General features: G+C 33.8%; 1 protein-coding gene across 2 annotated transcripts in view; it reads right to left on the bottom strand.

Moving 5' to 3' along the window:
• Window positions 1–20,734, bottom strand: part of URI1 (URI1 prefoldin like chaperone) — a 66,793-nt gene that overhangs the window by 16,748 nt on the left and 29,311 nt on the right. The window contains exons 1-3 of one of the 2 annotated variants that reach the window (XM_060131077.1): window positions 15,548–15,735; window positions 10,944–11,022; window positions 9,751–9,886 (exon numbers count right to left, since the gene is read on the bottom strand). In XM_060131077.1, the coding sequence (XP_059987060.1) occupies window positions 9,751–9,886; window positions 10,944–11,022; window positions 15,548–15,558 (226 nt within the window). In that variant the 5' untranslated portion in view covers window positions 15,559–15,735. Of the gene's footprint in view, window positions 1–9,750; window positions 9,887–10,943; window positions 11,023–15,547; window positions 15,736–20,734 lie in introns of those variants that run through there. The other variant, XM_060131076.1, reaches the window with a different exon arrangement.

Here is a 20,734-nt window from a genome sequence, read left to right on the forward strand (position 1 = left end):
CATCCGTTTTTTACTAGCAACCATAAGACAGAAGACCTTCAAAATTGTTTAAACTTCAAATTCTAAATAGACTAGTTACAAAAAGCAGGAGTATAAAAAATATTTTCAGACCTGCAAAATTTCAAAAAATGTATCTCCCACATACCTTCAAGCTAAAACTTGAAAGGAGATGCTATAGGAACCAAGAAATGGGAATAAATAAGAGGCAAAGATATGGTACAGTGATAAAGGAGGACACCAGGAAGATAGCCATTCTTTGAAATTCAAGATGGGAGCAAATATGAAGGACTCCAGTAAAGAAGTCTCTAAGAATAAAATGAAAGTGTTTGGTTGAATTAGTGATAGATACATAACATTATGCAACAAACAAAAAAAAAGCAGTAAACTTCAAATGAAAGGCTGTTCAAGAATGGAAATGGAATTATATCTAAGAATGAACACTGATTAAACAAAAATTGTAATAAAAAATATTAAAATGATTGAAGAACAGGGAGAAGAACATGAGCTAAATGTTCCCCTTTAATTATACGCAGGCAACTAGTAGATACTACATAAAATTGGGGGAAAAAAATCAAGAAAACAGAATATGCAAAGTACTTGGGAAATATGCATAAAAAGAGCAAAGCAAAAGATTAGCCTAAAGACTAAAAGAAATACCTCTAGAGAATGGGAACTGGAAGCAGAGAGGAACAGAGAAGGATACTACTTTTTTATTATATGTTTTAAGGTATATGATGTTTTAAAGCTATTTATGTTTATTCTGAATATAAAACCAAAAATCATATACTCTGTAACAAAATACTAATGTATTTAAGATATGCCTCACTGAAGATACTAAAGAATACACATATTGCCTCATAAGATGAATCATAAAAGTTTGTTGATGGCCATATCACATTTCCCGTAATACATAGTCCACATGCACTTCAAGATCCTAACCTCTCCTACTTCTGAACAAATAAACGTGACTTTATTACTATGAAGATTTTAGTCTAACGTCTTCAACCCAAATATTCTTCACCTAATCTTGCTTCTTTCTCTTCATCGATATTTTCCAAAGCTACATTTTCTATCTATGCTTTGAATCTCATCACCCCCAGGATCTTCTCATTCCTTCCTTCCTCCAGTTAATCACTCACTACGTTTACTCACTACAAACCTGCTCAGAAGTTTCCTATGCTCAAAGGAAAATAAAATCTTCCTTTAAAATAACAAGGAGCAAAATTACAGACTAAGAAGCTTCAAGCTTTCCCTGCCTCACCGAAAAACACCAAAAACACAAAAACTAACTAAAATATCTTAGAGGGGCTCTGGAAAACAGTCAAAGGTCTACAACCATGCAAACACCCAAACAAGAAAAAGCCACAGTCAAAATGGCAGGAAATTTCATGGCATTTTTACTTGCCTTTCCCCACCCACTCCCTAGTGTGGAGCAGTTTTGGTCTGGAGAAGGTGGCAGCCCAGATTCCTGCCTTGAACCACAGAGAACAAACTAGACTGTATTTGCAACATTCTAACCAGTCTGGGGGCTGTCTGAAAAACTGGTATCTGTCTCACCTAAACCAGGCCTCAGGGGGAAGAAATTAGCTGGCACTGCTGTTGAAAGCTGCAGGAGGACTACAGTCCTGCAGATGTCTAGGGCAAGAGATTAGAGGTTGAGCCATACAACATACATCCTGAGGCTGCAAAGAGAAGTTGAGGTGACAATCTTTGGCAAAGTAAAATATTCAAACGCAGCCATGTATATAGGGAAATCAAAAATCCATACACAGACCCAGGAAAGACATGCTCAGAAAATACACAAAAGACAAAACTTTTCACTTTGGGTTGATACAAAGGCTTAAAGAATGCCTAGCTTATTAGTGAAGGTCCTTCTCACCACTCTGCAAAGACTGGGAGAGGTGGTTGTGTTTTCAAATGCCCAACTTTCATCAAAATATCAAAAAAGCACACAGTAAACAGGAAAGCACAGACCATTCAAAAGAACAAAATAAATCTCTAGAAACTGTCCCTGAAGAAACATAGGCATCAGATGTACTAGAAAAGGACTTTAAAACAACTGCTCTCCTATGCTCAAAGAGCTAAAGGAAATTTTAAAAACAGTGTATGAACAAAGTGAAAATACCCACAAAGAGAAATTATAAAAGGGCCCAAACAGAAATTCTGGAGCTGAAAAATATAATAACTGAATTGAAAAATTCACTAGAGGGGTCAACAACATATTTGAGCAAGCAGAAGAAAAACATCAGTGAACTTGAAGATTACAGACATTTGACATTATCAAGTCTAAGGAACAGAAAGAAAAAAAATGAAGGAAAGTGAACTGAACCTAAGGGATTTATGGGACATATCAAGTGGATTAATATATGCATTAAGGGAGTTGCAAAAGGAGAAGAGACAGAAGGTGGCAAAGAGATTATTTGAAAAAATAATGGCCGAACAACTCTTGAATTTGCCCAGACATGAATCTATTGATACAAATCCAAAAAGCTCAACTAATTCCAGGTAGAATAAACCCAATTAGACCTACAGCAAGACATGTAATCGAACTTTTGAAAGACAAAGAGAGAATCTTCAAAGCACCAAGAAAAAAACTCATCACATATAAGGGATCCTCAATGAGAATATCAGCAGAGATCTCAACGGAAACCTTGGAAGTCAGAACTCCAGTGGGCTGAAATACTTAAAGTACTGAGAGATTAAAAACTGCCCTTCAGACGTGATGGATAAATTAAGACATTTCCAGGTAAACAGAAGTTAAAGGAGTTCCTTATCATTACACCTGCCCTACAAGAAAAACTAAAGGGAATTCTTTAGGTTGAAATGAAAAGCCACTAGACAATAACTAGAATCCATATGAACATGTAAAGATCTCTGGTAAGGTAAACGTGGGCAAAAATTTAAAATAGTATTACTGTCATTATGGTCTGTAACTCCACTTTTTATTTGCTACAGGATGTAAAAGAGAAACGCATAAAAAAATCATTACAAATCTATGTTAATCGGTATACAATATAAAGATATAATCTGTTACATCAATAATATAAAGGGGGGAACAGAGCTATACAAAAACAGCTTTTTTTCTAAGTGATTGAAGTTAAGCTGGAATCAGTTCAAAATACATTGCTATAACCTTAGGATGTTGTAAGTAATCTCCATGGTAACCACAATCAAAATACCTATAAACTATCAATAAAGATAATGAGAAGGGAATCAAAACACTTCACTACAAAAAAATCAACTAAACGCAAAAGAAGGCAGAATGAAGGAAATGAGGTACAAAAGCTATAAGACATACCAAAATATAATAAAATGGCAATGCCCTATAAATAGTTACTATAAATGTAAATGTATTAAAGTACCATGGAGTAGGAAGGCACAGATTAGGAGAATGGATTGGGGGGAAAAAAAAAAAACAAGATCCAACTATATGCTGTCAAAAAGAGATTCACTTTACTTCTCAGGACACACATAGGTTGAAAGCAAAAGTATGGAAAAGATATTCCATGCAAAGAGTAACAAGAAAGAACTGGAGTGGCTACACTAATATGAGACAAAATAAGTCAAAAAAGGTTACAACAGACAAGGGGTATTTTATATTGATAAAAGGTTCAATCTATCAAGAATACAATTATATACTGAGAAATAAACCTCACCAAGGAGGTAAAAGCCTTGTATGCTGAGAACTACAAAACATTAATAAAGGAAGCTGAAGACGGTTCCAAAAAAATGAAAAGATAACCCCAAAGAAATGGAAAGATAACCCATGCTCTTGGATTGGAAGAATTAATATTGTTAAAATGGCCATGCTACCCAAAGCAAGATTTAATGCAATCCCCATCAAACTACCCATGATACTTTTCACAGAACTAGAACAAATAATCCTAAATTTTATATGGAATCATAAAAGACGCAGAATTGCCAAAGCAATCCTGAGGAAAAAGAACAAAGCAGGAGGCATAACCCTTCCAGAATTCAAACAATACGGCAAAGCTGGGCTTCCCTGGTGGCACAGTGGTTGAGAGTCCACCTGCCAATGCAGGGGCCACGGGTTCGTGCCCCGGTCCGGGAAGATCCCACATGCCACGGAGCGGCTGGGCCAGTGAGCCATGGCCTCTGAGCCTGCACGTCCGGAGCCTGTGCTCCGCAACGGGAGAGGCCACAACAGTGAGAGGCCTGTGTACTACAAAAAAAAAACAAAAACAAAATACTGCAAAGCTACAATAATCAAAACAGCGTGGTACTGGCACAAAAAAAGACATATGGTTCAATGGACAAAATAGCCGAGAAATAAACCCACAGACATATGGTCAATCTTTGACAAAAGAGGCAAGAATATACAGTGGGGAAAAGACAGTCTCTTCAGCAAGTGGTGCTGGGAAAGTCAGACAGCCGCGTGCAAATCAATAAAGTTAGAACACACCCTCACACCATACACAAAACTAGACTCAAAATGGCTTAAAGATTTAAATACAAGACATGACACCATCAAACTCCTAGAAGAGAACATAGGCAAACATTCCCTGACATAAATCGTAACAATGTTTTCTTAGGTCAGTCTCCCAAGGCAACAGAAATAAAAGCAAAAATAAACAAATGGAACCTAATCTTAGAAGCTTTTGCACAGCAAAGGAAACCATAAACAAAACAAAAAGACAACCTATGCACTGGGAGAAAACATTTGTAAGTGATGCAACTGACAAGAGCTTAATTTCCAAAATATATAACCAGCTCATATGACTCAATAACAAAAAAACAAACAACCCAATCAAAAACTGGGCTGAAGACCTACTTAGGTCTCCAAAGAAGAGATACAGATAGCCAATAGGCACATGAAAAGATGCTCATCGTCGCTAATTATTAGAGAAATGCAAATCAAAATGACAATGACGTACCACCTCACGCTGGTCAGAATGGCCAACATCAAAAAGTCTACAAACAACAACGCTGAAGGGGGTGTGGAGAAAAAGGAACCCTCCCACACTGTTGGTGGGAATGTAAATTGGTGCAGCCACTACGGAAAAAACAGTATGGAGGTTCCTCAAAAAACTAAAAACAGAGTTGCTATATGATCCAGCAATCCCACTCCTGGACATATATATCCAGACAAAACTAAAATTCGAAAAGATACATGCACCTCTATATTCACAGCATCACCATTTACAATAGCCAAGACGTGGAAACAATCTAAATGTCCACTGACAGATGAATGGATAAAGATGTGGTATATACATACAATGGAATATTACTCAGCCATAAAAGAAGAATGAAATAATGCCATTTGTAGCAACACAGATGGAGCAAGAGATTATCATACTAAGCGAAGTCAGTCAGAAAGAGAACAACAAATGCCATATGATATCACTTACATGTGGAATCTAAAATACGACATACATGGACATAGGTAGAAAACAGAATCACAGATATAGAGAACAAACTTGTGGTTGTCAAGGCAGAGGGGGAGTGGGGGAGGGAAGGATTGGGAATTTGGGATTGCAGATGCAAACTACTGAGTTGGCCAAAAAGTTCATTTGGGTTTTCCCATAAGATGTTACAGAAAAACCCAAACGAACTTTTTGGCCAACCCAATATTATACATAGGATGGATAAACAACAAGGTCCTACAGTATAACACAGGGACCTATATTCAATATCCTGTGATAAACCATTATGGAAAAGAATATGAAAAAGAATATACATGTATAACTGAATCACACTGCTGTACAACAAAAATTAAGACAACACTGTAAATCATCTATACTTCAATAAAAATTTAAAATAAAGAATAAAATTACAAAAATACACACACCTAACAACAGAGCCTCAAATATATGAAGCAAAAATTGACACAATTCAAGCAGTTCTGCAGTAAGAATTGGAGATGTCAATATCCCACTTACAATAAAGAACAGAAGAACCAGAAAGGAGAATGATTAAGGAAAGAGGACTTTGACAGCACTATAGAACAACTAGACCTAACAGATACATACAGAACATTCCACCCAATAGGAGCAGAATACATATTCTTCTAACGGAAACATGGAACATTCTCCAAGAAAGACCATGTGATAGGTCAAAAAACAAGTCTTTAAAAATTTTCACAAGATTGAAACCACACAAAGTATTTTTTCCAATCAAAATGGAATGAAATCAGAAACCAACAACAGAAGGCAAACTGAAAAATTCACAAACACATGGAAATTTAACAAAACAATGAATTAAGCAATGGGTCAAAGTAGAAATCACAAAGCAAATTAGAAAATACCTTGAGATCAACAAAAATGAAAACACAATACACTAAAATTTATAGGACACAGAGAAAGCAATGCTGAGAGAGATTTATACCTGTAAACAACTACATTAAAAAAAAGATCTCAAATCATAACCTAACTGTATGCTTTAAGAAACTTGAAAAAGAATAATAAACTATATCCAAAGCAAGCAGAAGGAAGGAATAACAAAGATTAGAGTAGAAATAAACAAAATATAGAATGGAAAAACAACAGGGGAAAATCAAAAATAAAAGCTGGTTCTTTGAGAAGACAAACAAAACTGACAAGTCTTTACCTAGACTGACTAAGAAAAAGAGAGACTAAAGTCACTAAAACTGGAAATAAAAGTAGAGATGACTTTATAATCACATATAGAACCTGAAATGAAATATGCTGTAAACCTGCAGGAGGAAGAATAAAAAGCAGAATCTTAAATAAAAAGCTAAATTAAAAAAAACAAAAAGAAAAGTGAGACAACACTACTTATTTTACAGAAACAGGATTATAAAGGAATACCGCAAACAGTTGAATTCCAACAAACTGAATAACCTAGATAGACAAATTCCTAGAAACATACGGACTACTAAAACTGAAATGAGAAGAAACACAAAATCTGAGTAGACCTAGAACAAGTAAGGAGATTGAATCAATAATCAAAAACCTCCCAACAATGAAAAGCCCAGAACAGAGACTTCCCCAGTGGTCCAGTGGTTAAGACTCCATGCTCCCAATGCAGGGGGCCCGGGTTCAATCCCTGGTCGGGGAACTAAGATCCCACATACCGCAACTAAGCCCATGTGCCGCAACTACTGAGCCCCCATACTCTAGAGCCTGAGCAATACAACTAGAGAAGCCCACATGCCACAATGAAGAGCCCACAACGAAGACCCAACACAGCCAAAAAAAAAAAAGATCCAACACAGCCAAAAAAAAAAAAGCCCAGAACAGATGGCTTCACAGATGAATTCTACCAAACAAAGAAGAATTAACACCAATTCTTAAACTCTTTCAAAATAGTGAAAAGGAAGGAATACTTTCTATGAGGCCAGCCAGACGAAGACACTAAAAGAAAACAACAGGTATTTTGCAACAGCAAAGAAAATTTATGGTCACATAAAAACCTGTACAAAAAGGTTTATAGCAACTCTGTTTGTAAATGCCAAAACACTAGAAGCAAACCCAAATGTCCTTCAATAGATAAATAGAAAACCTGTGGTACATGCATGTAATGGAACACTACTCGGCAATAAAAAGGAATGAACTTTTCCTACACAGAACAACCTAAATGAGGCATTATGGTGAGTGAAAGAAGTCTCAGAAGGTTACCTAGTGCATGTTTCCACTTATATGACATTCTAGAAAAGGTGACAGATCAGTGGTTGTCAGGTCTTAGGGGTAGAGGTAGGGTGTGACCACAAAAGGGAAACATTGAGAGAGTTTTTGGTGTGGTCCCATGTCCTAACTAAGGTATATCCTGTATCCTATTCTGTTTCCTGATTGTGGTGCTGGTGAAACAAATCTTTACAAGTGTTGTAACTCACAGAACTGTATACCAAATAAAAAGTCAACTTTGCTCTGGTAATTTTAAAAAATAAAAAACTTTAAAAAGCTGGTCATATTCATGTTAAATGGCCAAATGCCAGATGTGAGCAAAAGGGTAGGACACTGAGCTTGCCATCTTCCTCTTACAAATGATCTTCCTCTGAGTCACCACCTCTGAATCCTTTTATTGTTGTGTTAAATCCATTTTGTCCTGTATTTTGATTACTTTTTAAACATGCAATGACCTCCCTTCAACCTTCCCCAATTACTCTGTTGACACTGAGGTAGGTATGTTTAACCTGCTTTATTTCTCCTGCCTTAAGAAAAATAAAGTATCTTTTCTTAATAAATGTTAAGTACAATAATATGCCTGAACAATTTCTTCAGTTATTATAAATTATTATAAAACTGTGTGATAACTTTTTAGAATTCATTTACCAAAACAGATTCTCAAACATGATTTATTATTTATGCATTCTGAAAATTATTTTAGATAAATATTGACCCCAAAAGTCATCATTTTGGTCACTTCCTAAAACCGTATTTAACACTGGAAAGTGATTTACCAAAAAATATTTTGCTATTCTAGAGTTCTGTTCTATTCTATTAAAAGTATTCTTCCATTAATATAAGTCAAATTGATTCTAAAGATTTCTTTGCTGAAATATCCATATGAAAATCAAAGTGAACAAACTTCAAAAGACAATGAACTGATTTCATATCAGCAGAGTTACCCCAGTAGATAAAGAAAGCCTTCACCATTAAGAAAGGCCTTTAAAGAATTATGCCCATTCTCTTTGCTCTAATATACATGACTTACTTTAATGTAGTAATGCCAAAAGAATTATCATTGCCAGAAATTATACACAAGCCAAACAATAAGATTCTGATTAGTGGCACAAAAGATCAAAATATATATCAATTATAAACTTATAGGAGTTGATCTGCAATTAGTCTCCAAATATAGATTCCAGAATTTTCACTGAGTAAATGAGTTCTCCAACTAGTACCCACTCATGTATAAGTGAAATAATTTCAGCTTTAGAAAACTCAGCTGCTTTCTATCTACATGACCTCATTTATACAGAAGGAGCCTCAAAAATTTATTTTCAGATGCATATTTAACTAGAAGGCTAAAAATCAGGTAGGGGTGATATTATACTATCAATTTAAGTATGCTATTACAGAAATAAGAACATAGATTAGACATTAAATAAACCTAATTTTAAAATGCAACTAAGCTAGCACCCAAGCCAACCCATCCAACTACACAACGTTGTGTGTGTGTATATGTATAAATCAATAAACAATATCACAGATAAAGAAAACCAGAACTACCTCAATAAAATGAGGCAGAAACCTCAAACCACTTAAGTTTAAGGGTGACATTTTAGGTAGCATCTCTCCCCACCTGGCCTTTTCTTCTGTAAAATGGAAATGTAACCTCTTCCAAACCAAAACGCATGGTAAGAACTGTTTCTACTTTTGCAAATAGGTATTTATCTTAGTTCAATAAGGAGAAGGAGAAGGAAGTAAATTCCTTCTCTGTGCTAAAGTATTAAAAAGCAGAAGTAAGTCTATGAAAAGCATCTAAAACAAACCAATTATAAAATATCAAATGACCCCAATTCTTATACCTATCCAACTTCTACCTACAAAACCATATGTGATAACTTTTACACTTGGTAATTTCCGAAAACATACTAATGTGGGTGACATTTCCAACCAGATGTTCCATTCTCCAGACCACATTCTCAAACGCTGGATCTGCTCAAACTACCTCCAATTCGAAAGAATCACAAATAGCCTGGATATTTGTTATATTTATCTAATAAATCAATGGAAGGTACTTTTAATAGCAAACAGTCCATCAGCGTGGCACTTTGTGAACCAATACACATCCAGCAAAGAAACATCATTTATAATTGGTACATACGTTCTTTCCGGTGCTCAACTAAGCCCACAGCCTGCTTTGCTGAACATTTTGCAAACCAATTGTCCCCAAGTAAAACAGTGACTTCATTAGTATGGACAAGTTTTCCTGGCATGAAGGCAAAGGGGCCAAATGGTACCTATTGTTTAAAAAAAAGGGGGGGGGGTCAAAAAAATTAAAAACACTAAAAACTACATTTTATAAAGCAGCATTAAAAGCTCTGTGTGAAGGTCCTTTTTATCTCTACACTAGGAAAAATAAAATGTCAATTTCATGGAAATTTAACATTATATTAAAATTTCACTGGGAAAACCTATAGAAAGTTGTTTTAGGTTAATAAATCAACATTAAAACAAGAAAAGAGCATATTTACATATAGCTTTCAGAGAAATTAGTGTTGCTTCCGAATGTTTATATTTTTTGCTCATTCATAAATCTAAATGAAAGCAAACTAGAAATAAAATGTTAAGTTAAAAAAGAATCACTTTGATTTTTAAAAACTGAAAATTATTTCTGAGAAAACAGTCTCTTTTTTGAGCGAAACAGGAATTAACATATACACAGTTTTAAAGGGTTTACAAAATTTATGAAATATTTGAGCTGGTATAATAAAGAACAATATATTTTCAAAATATTTGGGCTAATTTAATTAAGAACACAGTCTTTATGAAAAAGAATATTTATGCAATGAAAGAATCTAATTCAGGGCTCACGAACAGACTGCTATGTTGATATGAAACATCATGCAAAACAAAAATCAGCAGCACCTTTTTATATAAAATCAATGTTCTAGGGTTTAATTCTGTGAATTACACAACATTATGGTCTATTCCTGCTCTGGCTAACAGGAAATGACTACATGCCATATTTCTGTTGCAATTAGTTTTCTAACATAGTAAATTTGCATACCAAATATGTCAAATTTTATGCTAACATTTATGCCATCATAACATGATAATTTAATATAAATCTGAAAAAAGGCAAAGTACATACCAACTATTACTACAATTAGTGTATTATTATAAAGTAAAACAAAAACAAACCTTCCTTGCTATGGTAGCTACCTCTGATCGAGGCCATCAGGAAGGCAATTTGTGAATCAATACACATAAAGCAAAGAAACATCTTTTTACTCTACACAGTTAATATCTTTACAAAAACAACATATTACTTTAAAAGAAATACACCAAACATACCATGATATTATAAGACAACTTATCAGGCAAGGTACTGAGTCTTTCTTCAAGGGCATTATAGTCATTATCTACTTTCTTCCTGTTGACAAAAAAATACCAAATACTAAATTAATACACAAATTAACAATTCCTCAAGTAGCCTATGTATCATAAGACAAGCTAATCAAACACCTAATTTTAGCAATTTAAAGATTAAAGTATTTTTTAATTTTAAAATCATGTTTTTACAAAATTTAGCAACAGCATTATTCCACCATACATTTATCAAAGAATTAAGACTCTCAGGGACATTAGCTTTTAGATGTAGGACACACACATCTTGAAAATTAGTGTTTCCTAAGGTAGAGGATCATCTGAATTAAACAAGATTTGGAAATTAAGGGAGACAGTGAGTTTGGAGGGACACGGGCTCAAGATGAAGGAAGAAGAGTTGATAAAAGCTTTTGAGTGAATAAACACTGTTTTTGGAATAGAAATCACGAACACAAAATATGATCAGATGCTTCAGTTCTCCTCGGAAAACTTTAGGTTGAAAAATGTGGTAGAGTCATCAACCCTTCAGTTACTCATACTAATGTTATTAAGGTGAGAGACAATCAATCAGGGGCTAAAAGAAATTAGGTAGAGGTAATATAAAAAGCATTTCGATTGGGCCTTGGTGTCTGTTCCATGTTTTATCTAAACAGAACTACCTAAATAAAGTAATTTCAAACCACTAAAGGATGTAATTCTGTAAGAGCAGAAATGGTCATATGTTTCCACACTGTGAACCCTACTCAGTTCTCACACCTGCTGGAACTGAATAGCCCTACAATGAGATACCTCTTTTCAAACCTTCTCTGGATATGAGGTTTCCTAAGGGTTGCCTGCTAGGCTGCAGGCTGCAAGCAAAACCAGAGCACTGAAATTTTCTTAAAGCAGACGGGTGGTGGTCTCAATTTTTAAAAATAACAAAAACAAAAAACTCATCATTTCAGCAAGTAATTTAAAAGAACATGTAGATATTGTCGAATTAAAATTAGAATAAATTGCAGCATAGATAATCACTCTCCAGATAATAAAAATGGCTGCTTTATAAAAACCATGGAATTGGTTTCAGTTTACTCCTTTGCTCCCCTAAAGCAACAGTAACATAATAAAAATCATCCCATTTAGTCTTAAAAATATCAAGGAATTTCACATATACATTGTCATTCATCCTAAAATATTCCTGCAGTAAATGTCACTTATCAACATTTTCCTCTTACAAAAGAGAAAACAGAAGGAAAATGGAAAAAACCACACATTTAAGAGAAATTAGATCTACTCTATCAAGAAGAGGTAAGCAATAAGCAATGACCTTAACATGGTCTTCTGACCTGTATTCTTTCAAGCAAGGCTTTTCATTTTCTAATGTTCTAGTGCTTTTTAAAGAATTTCTTCTCGAATCCTTTTTTATAAATAAACATAAAATGTGTTTAAGGCAAAAATGATCCTTCTGGATACATTTTTATATGAATAAAATGTTAGGAAACTTCATGAACAGGGCTATATACCAGAAAGAACATGGCTTTGAAGTCAGACCAGAGGGTCAATCCCAGATTCATCACTTAACATAAACAAATTAACCCTAGTCTTAGTATCTTCAATGGTAAAATTGGAATAATGCCTAACTATCGCACAGATTCAAAGAGGACTAAATATAAATGGTCTAACACCCTGCCCAGCACTGAACACCTACATTGAGCATCCAATGACCCTTTTTCCATGAAGTATCAAAAAAACACCAATTCTAAAATTTTAAACAAAGACTATATTACCCACTAAAATAATTCTACTTTGTCAAATTCATTCAATTTGACACAAATAGCACAACTTACTGCTAAAAGTATAGCTAAATGTAACAATTCAGGAAGCTTTTGGAAACAGGATTGGTGCAAGTAATAAATGGGATACTGTCCATAAAGATCTGATGTGACACAATACCTGCACACAGTGAACTCAATATTAAATCTACAAACACTAGCAGTTTTAGATAAGTAATTTTACAAATGCTTAGATGTCTAAATGTTCCTACAATTGTTAAACAGCTAGTATTCAAGTTAGCATTCAATATATACTATTCCGGTAAATACACCTGAAAGGAGGGGGACTTCTAACAAAACATCTCTTTTATATATTAAAAGAACAGTAGGTTCAATCAAGGTGCTACAAGAGATCAATATCAGTATTTTTCCAAAGCACGTATATTCAGTTTTAAACTTATCAATAATTCTCTCTAGAACAAAAATGTGGACATATTGGAGAACAGTTTAAGACTGGAGTTGCTATTTCTAAATTTTGAATTGTTTTCTAAAAATACAAAAAGAAAGAGAAGATAATTTAAAAAGCAGCTCATGCAGAAATCCTTTTTGAAGGGAGGCAAGTAGGAGTCAAGCAGTGTCTTTGGGAGAAATTCCCACTAGTGGAAATATCCAGCATCAAGTGCCTGGTCAAACAGTTATCTCCAAATAGTCCCTCTCATACTCAGCGCTTAAATAATCCCATTAAAGATCACAAAGCCTATAAAACAGAAAACACAAAAATGATTCTAAGAACTAATGTGCTATGGAAGGTTGTACCTATCTTTATTTGTACCAAAATTGAATAGATGTTTTTCTATTTTACCACTGAGAAATATATAACTAAATTTTTAGAGACTGTAAAATATGTAGTCAAAGAAGGGACTGCTTAAAATAATTTTTTTTCAAATAGAAAATAAAACCCAGATATAGTTACGATAAACCTCTCAAGCCTACTTATTCTATATAGACCTCTTTGTTTGGCTTCACCATATCTGATCCTTACAGATTAGGTTCAGCCTTCAATTCTTAATTTAAAAGAATTATCCAACAAATAAGATTTAATTTGCATCAGACATCCTCATGCAATGTTCCTTATAGAAAATAAGAACTAAAGCACTGCTATACAGCATATAAGAAACTTTTATAATCTTCATTTGAGTCTTGCTAATCAGTGCTATAATATAATGAAAGCCTCCTGAGAAGCATCTATTGTTATTAAAAAGAAGCAGCAAAAAAAAGGACATAACTACAAACTAGCCTTAACTTTAAGGATGAAGATCAGGACAGATCTCATGAGAAATACCTTATTTTCACAAGGTTATAAAAAGTATGAGAGGGCTTCCCTGGTGGCACAGTGGTTGAGAGTCTGCCTGCCGATGCAGGGGACACGGGTTCGTGCCCCGGTCCGGGAAGATCCCACGTGCCGCAGAGGGGCTGCGCCCGTGAGCCATGGCCGCTGAGCCTGCGCGACCGGAGCCTGTGCTCCGCAACGGGAGAGGCCACAACAGTCAGAGGCCCACGTACAGCAAAAAAAAAGTATGAGAGACAGTAAGTTAAATGATGTGTATGCTCAAGTACTTATAGGTGAAGTATGCAGATGTCCACAATTTACTGTCAAATGCATCATAAAAAAACGGATTAAGCGTTGAGGTATGGATAGATGTGTGATCAAGGTTCATCTATTTAATTCTTTCAATTTTTCTGTATGTTTGAAGATTTTCATAATAGAATATTAAAAAAGGAGATGGGAGAAACATGAGAGGAACTCCTTATTTTTAGTCCTCTTCTTAAATGCAAAGGATAAAAGAAAATCTTTGTAAAGCAAAAGAAAAAGTTCTACATCCCTTCTTTGAGACAAGTGATTAAAGACTCCAATTTCCAGCTTTCAATAATAAAAAAGGAAAATAAAACAAATCACTGAAATAAAATTTTGTTAATTTTCACTTTAATGTATGAAGTTGGAATAGGCAGAAAATAGACATTAAGCCCATTTTAAAAAAATCTTCTCTATCATTCTCTTTACCTAATATCCTAAACAAAAAAGCAGAAAACACAAAGAGATGCTTAAAGGGAAAAAAGGGAAAGGGCTTTACATTAGTATTAATATTCGGGCTGATCTGGGGCAGAGTTAATGCTTTTAAGTTTTTAATTTAAGAAATTATAAAACCCAAAGATTTTGGAATATATATGAATAAATATACAATCTTCTTTAAAAATGATTTTCAGTCCATCATACCCACTCTAGAATGTCCCATTAAACATCCAAGAAACCTTTGTTTCACTTCAATTCACCATTTATTGAGTGCCTGCTCTGCAACCAAGCCTTATGCCATATGCTGCAGGGATCATCACTCAAATATAGCATGTCTTTTTTTTTTTTGCAATGCTTTTCTGTTAAAGATCCACTGGCTTGACGGATGCCTCGGTTTTTACCTCAAAAATTAAGAAAATAGAGGAATACTGAATTCGGGCATTGTAAAGAGAGAAATCTTCTCGTTTCTAAAGAAAGGAATTACTGATTTTTTTTGAAGTATCCTCTTAAACAGCATAAATTATCAAGGTTATATTAAGCAATAAAAACATTCTTGAAAGACAGATCTACATTGTTGTGCCTTCTGCAATCTGATGGGAAGGGGAACACTTTTAACAATTTAAATGTATCTGTATTAAATCAACAGCATTTAAAAAAATGGTCATGGCAAAATAAAATACTATCAAGATAAATGATAGTATTCAAAATTCAGGCAATACGGTCTCATATTCCTTTTTCTCAACTCATACCTAGGAAACATATCAGAAGATGCTGATGAAATAATCCATGTTCTTTATATTTTATAAGTCTATCAGAAAACTTTACACAGCAAAGGTGGGAGAGAGGAATTTGTGCCCTCCACCAACAACCATGCACATTTAACTTCACACTTGTCAGTTATCATTGGTACCTGTTTCTTCATCAGTATTCTTTTGCTCTGAGAATAGAATGAGATGTGAATTCAACATAAGAAAGTTTAAAAGTTATATAAAAACACATTACTCTAAGTGTGAAAGAAATGCCCTCAAAGTGCCCAAGTCTTAGCTTTAGGTGATAGGTTTATAGGCAATTTTTATTTTATTTTCCAAATTTTCTACAACTGATACATATTTCTGTAACACATCAGGAGACTTTTAAGAAAAGATGACTTTAGATGTGATAATTTATAACTGACTTAAGCTCTGAATGTTTGTGCCAGTTTCTACTTAAATCTAAGCATAATTTATAAGTTTTATCATTTCAATTTCTTGAAATTGAATTTCAATTTCTTTATAGAAATAAAGTATATTTCTATACTTTAGAAAAAACGGAAACTTTTGTTTGTTGTTCATAACCCTTTATGGTCACTGATACCTATAAAAAACTGATAAAAACTCTAGATCTTTTCCTGAGAAAAAGGCCTTATATTTTGCATAAATTTCAGTAGATCCCTTGAGGTTACTGTTTCTTTCAAGAGGTCTTACATGAGGAAAAAAATAGCAATCCTGGCTTTGAATGCACCAAATACATAAAATCCTCAAAATTATCTATAACTTGCTTGATTTAAATAAAAAGAAAAATGGGAAAACTATCACCAATTTGGTCATGAGTTCAAAATAAATTAGTAAAAAAGTTAAATTGTAAACATGCCTAATTTTTTTACAGCTTACATTTTCCTTAGTCATACACTGACAGTCACAACTTCTTTTGTCTTTAGTACATCAGAATTTAGACTTTTGTATCTCAAAACAAGAGCATGAACTCTAGACTATCACTGAATGATACACCTCTCAGTCAAGCATTGTTGCTGCAATATTTACCCTTCATCCTCAGTGCTCTGTGCTTGAAAGTTTTATTGCATGCTGCTCTCATTTTATAAAATAAATAAAAATGAACGAAAACCGAAAAAAATCAGAGTGCAAAGAAATGTAGTTTTCAAAACTAATACGGTCAAGACAAAGATGAAAAATCATGAGGTGTCCAAACTGCATTGAGGTGTAGCCTCAATCAGATATATCAAAATACTCACTGGACTTAAGCTGACTGTGAGAAACTGTGAACCAAAATATACAGACACTGGAAATACATTCAAAGACTATGGTCTAAATGATGAGATGTCATTAGGGATTTTTTTCTTTTTTTATAATAGCTTAAACTCTTTGGGGGAAAAAAATTCCCCTATAACATATCATTTTGCCTTTTATTTTCAGAAATGCGTTAAGTATTAAACTAGTGTGGTTTTTCCAAAAACATGATACAAAGGTGAGGGGACTCCTAGAAGTTAACAAATTCTAATTACAGTTTAAAAATAATTAACTCTTTTAAAAAAGAAAAGAAAAACACCCTAAGCATTTACAATTTGACCACAGTGACACAAACAAGAATTAAGAAGCTGAAGGGAATAAAACAAAATGTCTTAAAAAGCGAGAGGGAGAGAATTAGCTTCTCTTCAGAATTATGAGTAAGTTTATCTTTATTCTTTTATTTCTACCTTTCAGTAAATATGTATTCATTTTATATTCAGAATAAAAAATTTTAAACTTAATACAGATTTTGTTTCTTAAAAAATCATTCTTAAAACATTCAACTTGAATCTTTTTTTCATCTTAATTTGCTTTGAAACATCATACACAAAAATTTCAAAACTTACTTAACATCCCAACCCATGTACTAAAACATGACACCAGAAAAAAAAAACTGAAGAATGACAGAGAAGGGGGTTTTTATATATGATTCCTGCCTCTTGCCCTTGCCCCTAAAGACATTTTCATAAATAACAACAGAAATCCCAACAAAAGTATGTAACATCTTCAGAAAATTGGAAGATTTTATGACACATAAAAATAAAAAAGCCCAGAGGGCCTGTACAAAACAGTGACTGAAAACTTTGTGGTCAGTATAATGAAGACTCTGAAAAATATGGTTGCCAAACTTACCTAATATTGAGGAGTGAACTCATCATCATGAATAAATGTTTTTAAAGTATTAAAGGTATGCAGATCAATATTTCATATAGTATGCATAAAAAATAAATTTTATATAAGCATATGAAGGCAAGTCAAGAAAACACTGTTTCAGGTAATTCATGAGAAACACACTACAAAACCACAGCATTGTTCAGTGCTTTTGTGGGGCAAGGTATCCCTCAAAAACATCAGATGTAGATATAGATAGTCACCCATTTGTACTGACTAACTAGAAAGAGGAACTGAAAGAAAGAAAAGGGGGGGTGGGGGGAGGGAGAGAAAGAAAGAGTGAGAGAAAGAGAGAGAGAAAGGGAGAAAGAGAAAGAAAGAAAGAAAAAAGAAAGAAAGAGAAGGAAAGAAAGAATAAAGAAGGAAAGAGAGAGCGAGAAAGAAAGAAAGAAAGAAAGAAAGAAAAATCATCAAATCTTCACCTGTGATTTTTAACTATTTAGGCATGATCTCTTGGTTATTTCTCACTATATACTTTGACTATAACCTATGCTAGAAACTAATTACTTTTCTTAAAATACTATTTTTTTCCAGTTTCCTTTGAAAAATAAAAAATGTCAAGTTTGCTTTACAATCCCCCCTCTCAAAATTCACATGCTTCAGAAATTTTACATCCAAATTTAAAGCTATTCTTTCTAAAATTAAACATCTGAGCAATATAAAATAGCTTTTTCTATATTTTCATTTAAGTTTGCTTCAGGTAATTTCATAGATATCTTTACTACTTAAAATTCTCAAGATAATTTACAGGAAACAAGACTTTTTTTTTTACACAATTCATATGCATATAATTTATGATTACAAACAGTGCCTAACATACAGATGATTTGTATGTGCCAGGCATCAGATACCATATTCCATTTAATTCTCACAAATCAACACAAGTAATGAGACTTCTTTTTTCTGTGGGGCATGTTCAACAGAAGTCATCTATAGTGCATTAAAAATGACCATAAATTTTTTGTCACTCCTCCCACCAACATGTGGAGTCTATTTCCCCACCTTTTGAATTTGGTCTAGTTTTATGAGTTCCTCTCACCAACAGAATGTGGCCTTGCAGCTTCCATTCTTGCTGCCCTTATAGCATCATGTAAAGTAAGCAAGATAAAAGAGCACATGGAGAGTGAGGCCCAGCTAACAGCCAAGCACTAGCCACCAGACTGTGGGCGAGGCCATTTTGGGCAACCCAGCTACCAAAAGGCTGCAACCACACGAGTGAACCCAAACAAGATCAGAAGAAAACAACAGAGGTAAGTTCAGTCCAATATGCACAACCAAAGAACCATATATAGGTAAATGGTTGCTGTTTTAAGCCAGTATATTTTGGAGTAATTTTATTAAAGAACAATAAATAATGGATACAACAGCTTAGCAAGGATGTATTTTGAGTTGTATAAGTCATACTCTCAGTCACGTGGCGATTATTTATTTAAAAAAAATAAGTACCAAAAAATATTTGGTAACTCTAAAAATCAGACATTTGACACACAATGAAGTTCACGGGAACATAAAGAATAGGAGTTAATTAATGACTGAAAACAATCTCCAAAGTAGAGTATTAAATGTACAGTGTACAGTGTGATTTCATTTTTATCAAAGAGTGGGAGCATAATATATATAAATATGTGGATGAATACACATACATATAAGTACATACACACACACACACACACACACATACATACACACACCCCTTGTGCAAATAATTTCTGAAAAGATTCGCAGGGAACTGGTAAAGAGCAGTCGTTTACCAAGAAGAGAAGTGAGAACTGGAAGACAAGGGTAAGAGGGAAACTACATACCATTTATACCCTTTTGTACTTCTTAAAGTTTGAACTATATAAATATACTGCCCAATTTAAAATTTAAAATTTAAACAGCTAATATGCAATCTTCTATGTCTTTAGGATATATACTGAAATATTTCCAGATGAAATGAAATGCTTCAGAGTAATGTCAAAATGGAGGTGGGGGTAGAGGGTAGGATAGGCTATTTTAAAAGGAAACAAACAGTTCAGATGCAATCATGAGTTGATAATCATTGAATCTGAGTGATGGGTACATGTGGGTTCAGTACAGAACTCTGTCACCCTTTGTTTGAAATTCTTCATAATAAAAGTTATTTAAAAACATTAATATAAAGCTTTAACAATACCACTCAGGAAGCCATCTCTACATCATGATATAAGAAGATAACGGCGTGAATACAAAATATTCAGGAATATTTACAAAGCTTTGGAGGGTTTTTTGGTTTTTCCTTCTTTCTTCACCTGACAATTCGTTAAACTTTTCAAAAAAGATTTCAGAGTTACTATTGATATTTATTGAGTGCCAGTGTGGATGTTCCATAGACATTGTCTAACACTTTACCTTCAAGTTAAGTAGTTATCATCATCACTTTACAAAAAGAAAACTAAAAATCTCAGTCATTCACCCAAGGTGACAAAGTTAGTAAATGATAGGATTCAAATGTAGGTCTGTGGCTCCAAATCCCATGTTCTTTAGGGAAGAATTTAAAAGATTAAAAATTACAAATAGTCTACAAACAGAATAATCAGCCCCTAGTGGATCAAACACTAGGAAGTATATCCACATTTTAATGAGAAAATAGTGTGTGGATTTTATAATGCCTTATTTCCTAAGTAAAAAGGATATAAGGAAAAAAAGTTGTACCTAAAAATGTTCTTAAATCTTCATTAAATTGAAAACCACTATTAGCTCTAAAAGTGATGCACAAATTCTCAACTATTAGGCTCAAACATTTCCTTTTTATCTGTTATTAATTAAACAAATACTATAAATGTCTTTAGATCACCAAAGTTCTGGAATTTAAATTAATTTTCTGGAAGAGATTTCTGGGGTCAGACTCCATTGCCCCAGACCATTTTTACTCCTACATTTCTACAAATATTTTTACTTTGTGGCCTACATTCTTAAGAAAAATTTTAAGGTAAAATATTCATACTCATCCCTTAAAGCACC

This window comes from Lagenorhynchus albirostris, chromosome 19 (assembly GCF_949774975.1).
Source record: "Lagenorhynchus albirostris chromosome 19, mLagAlb1.1, whole genome shotgun sequence".
Taxonomy (NCBI): domain Eukaryota; kingdom Metazoa; phylum Chordata; class Mammalia; order Artiodactyla; family Delphinidae; genus Lagenorhynchus; species Lagenorhynchus albirostris.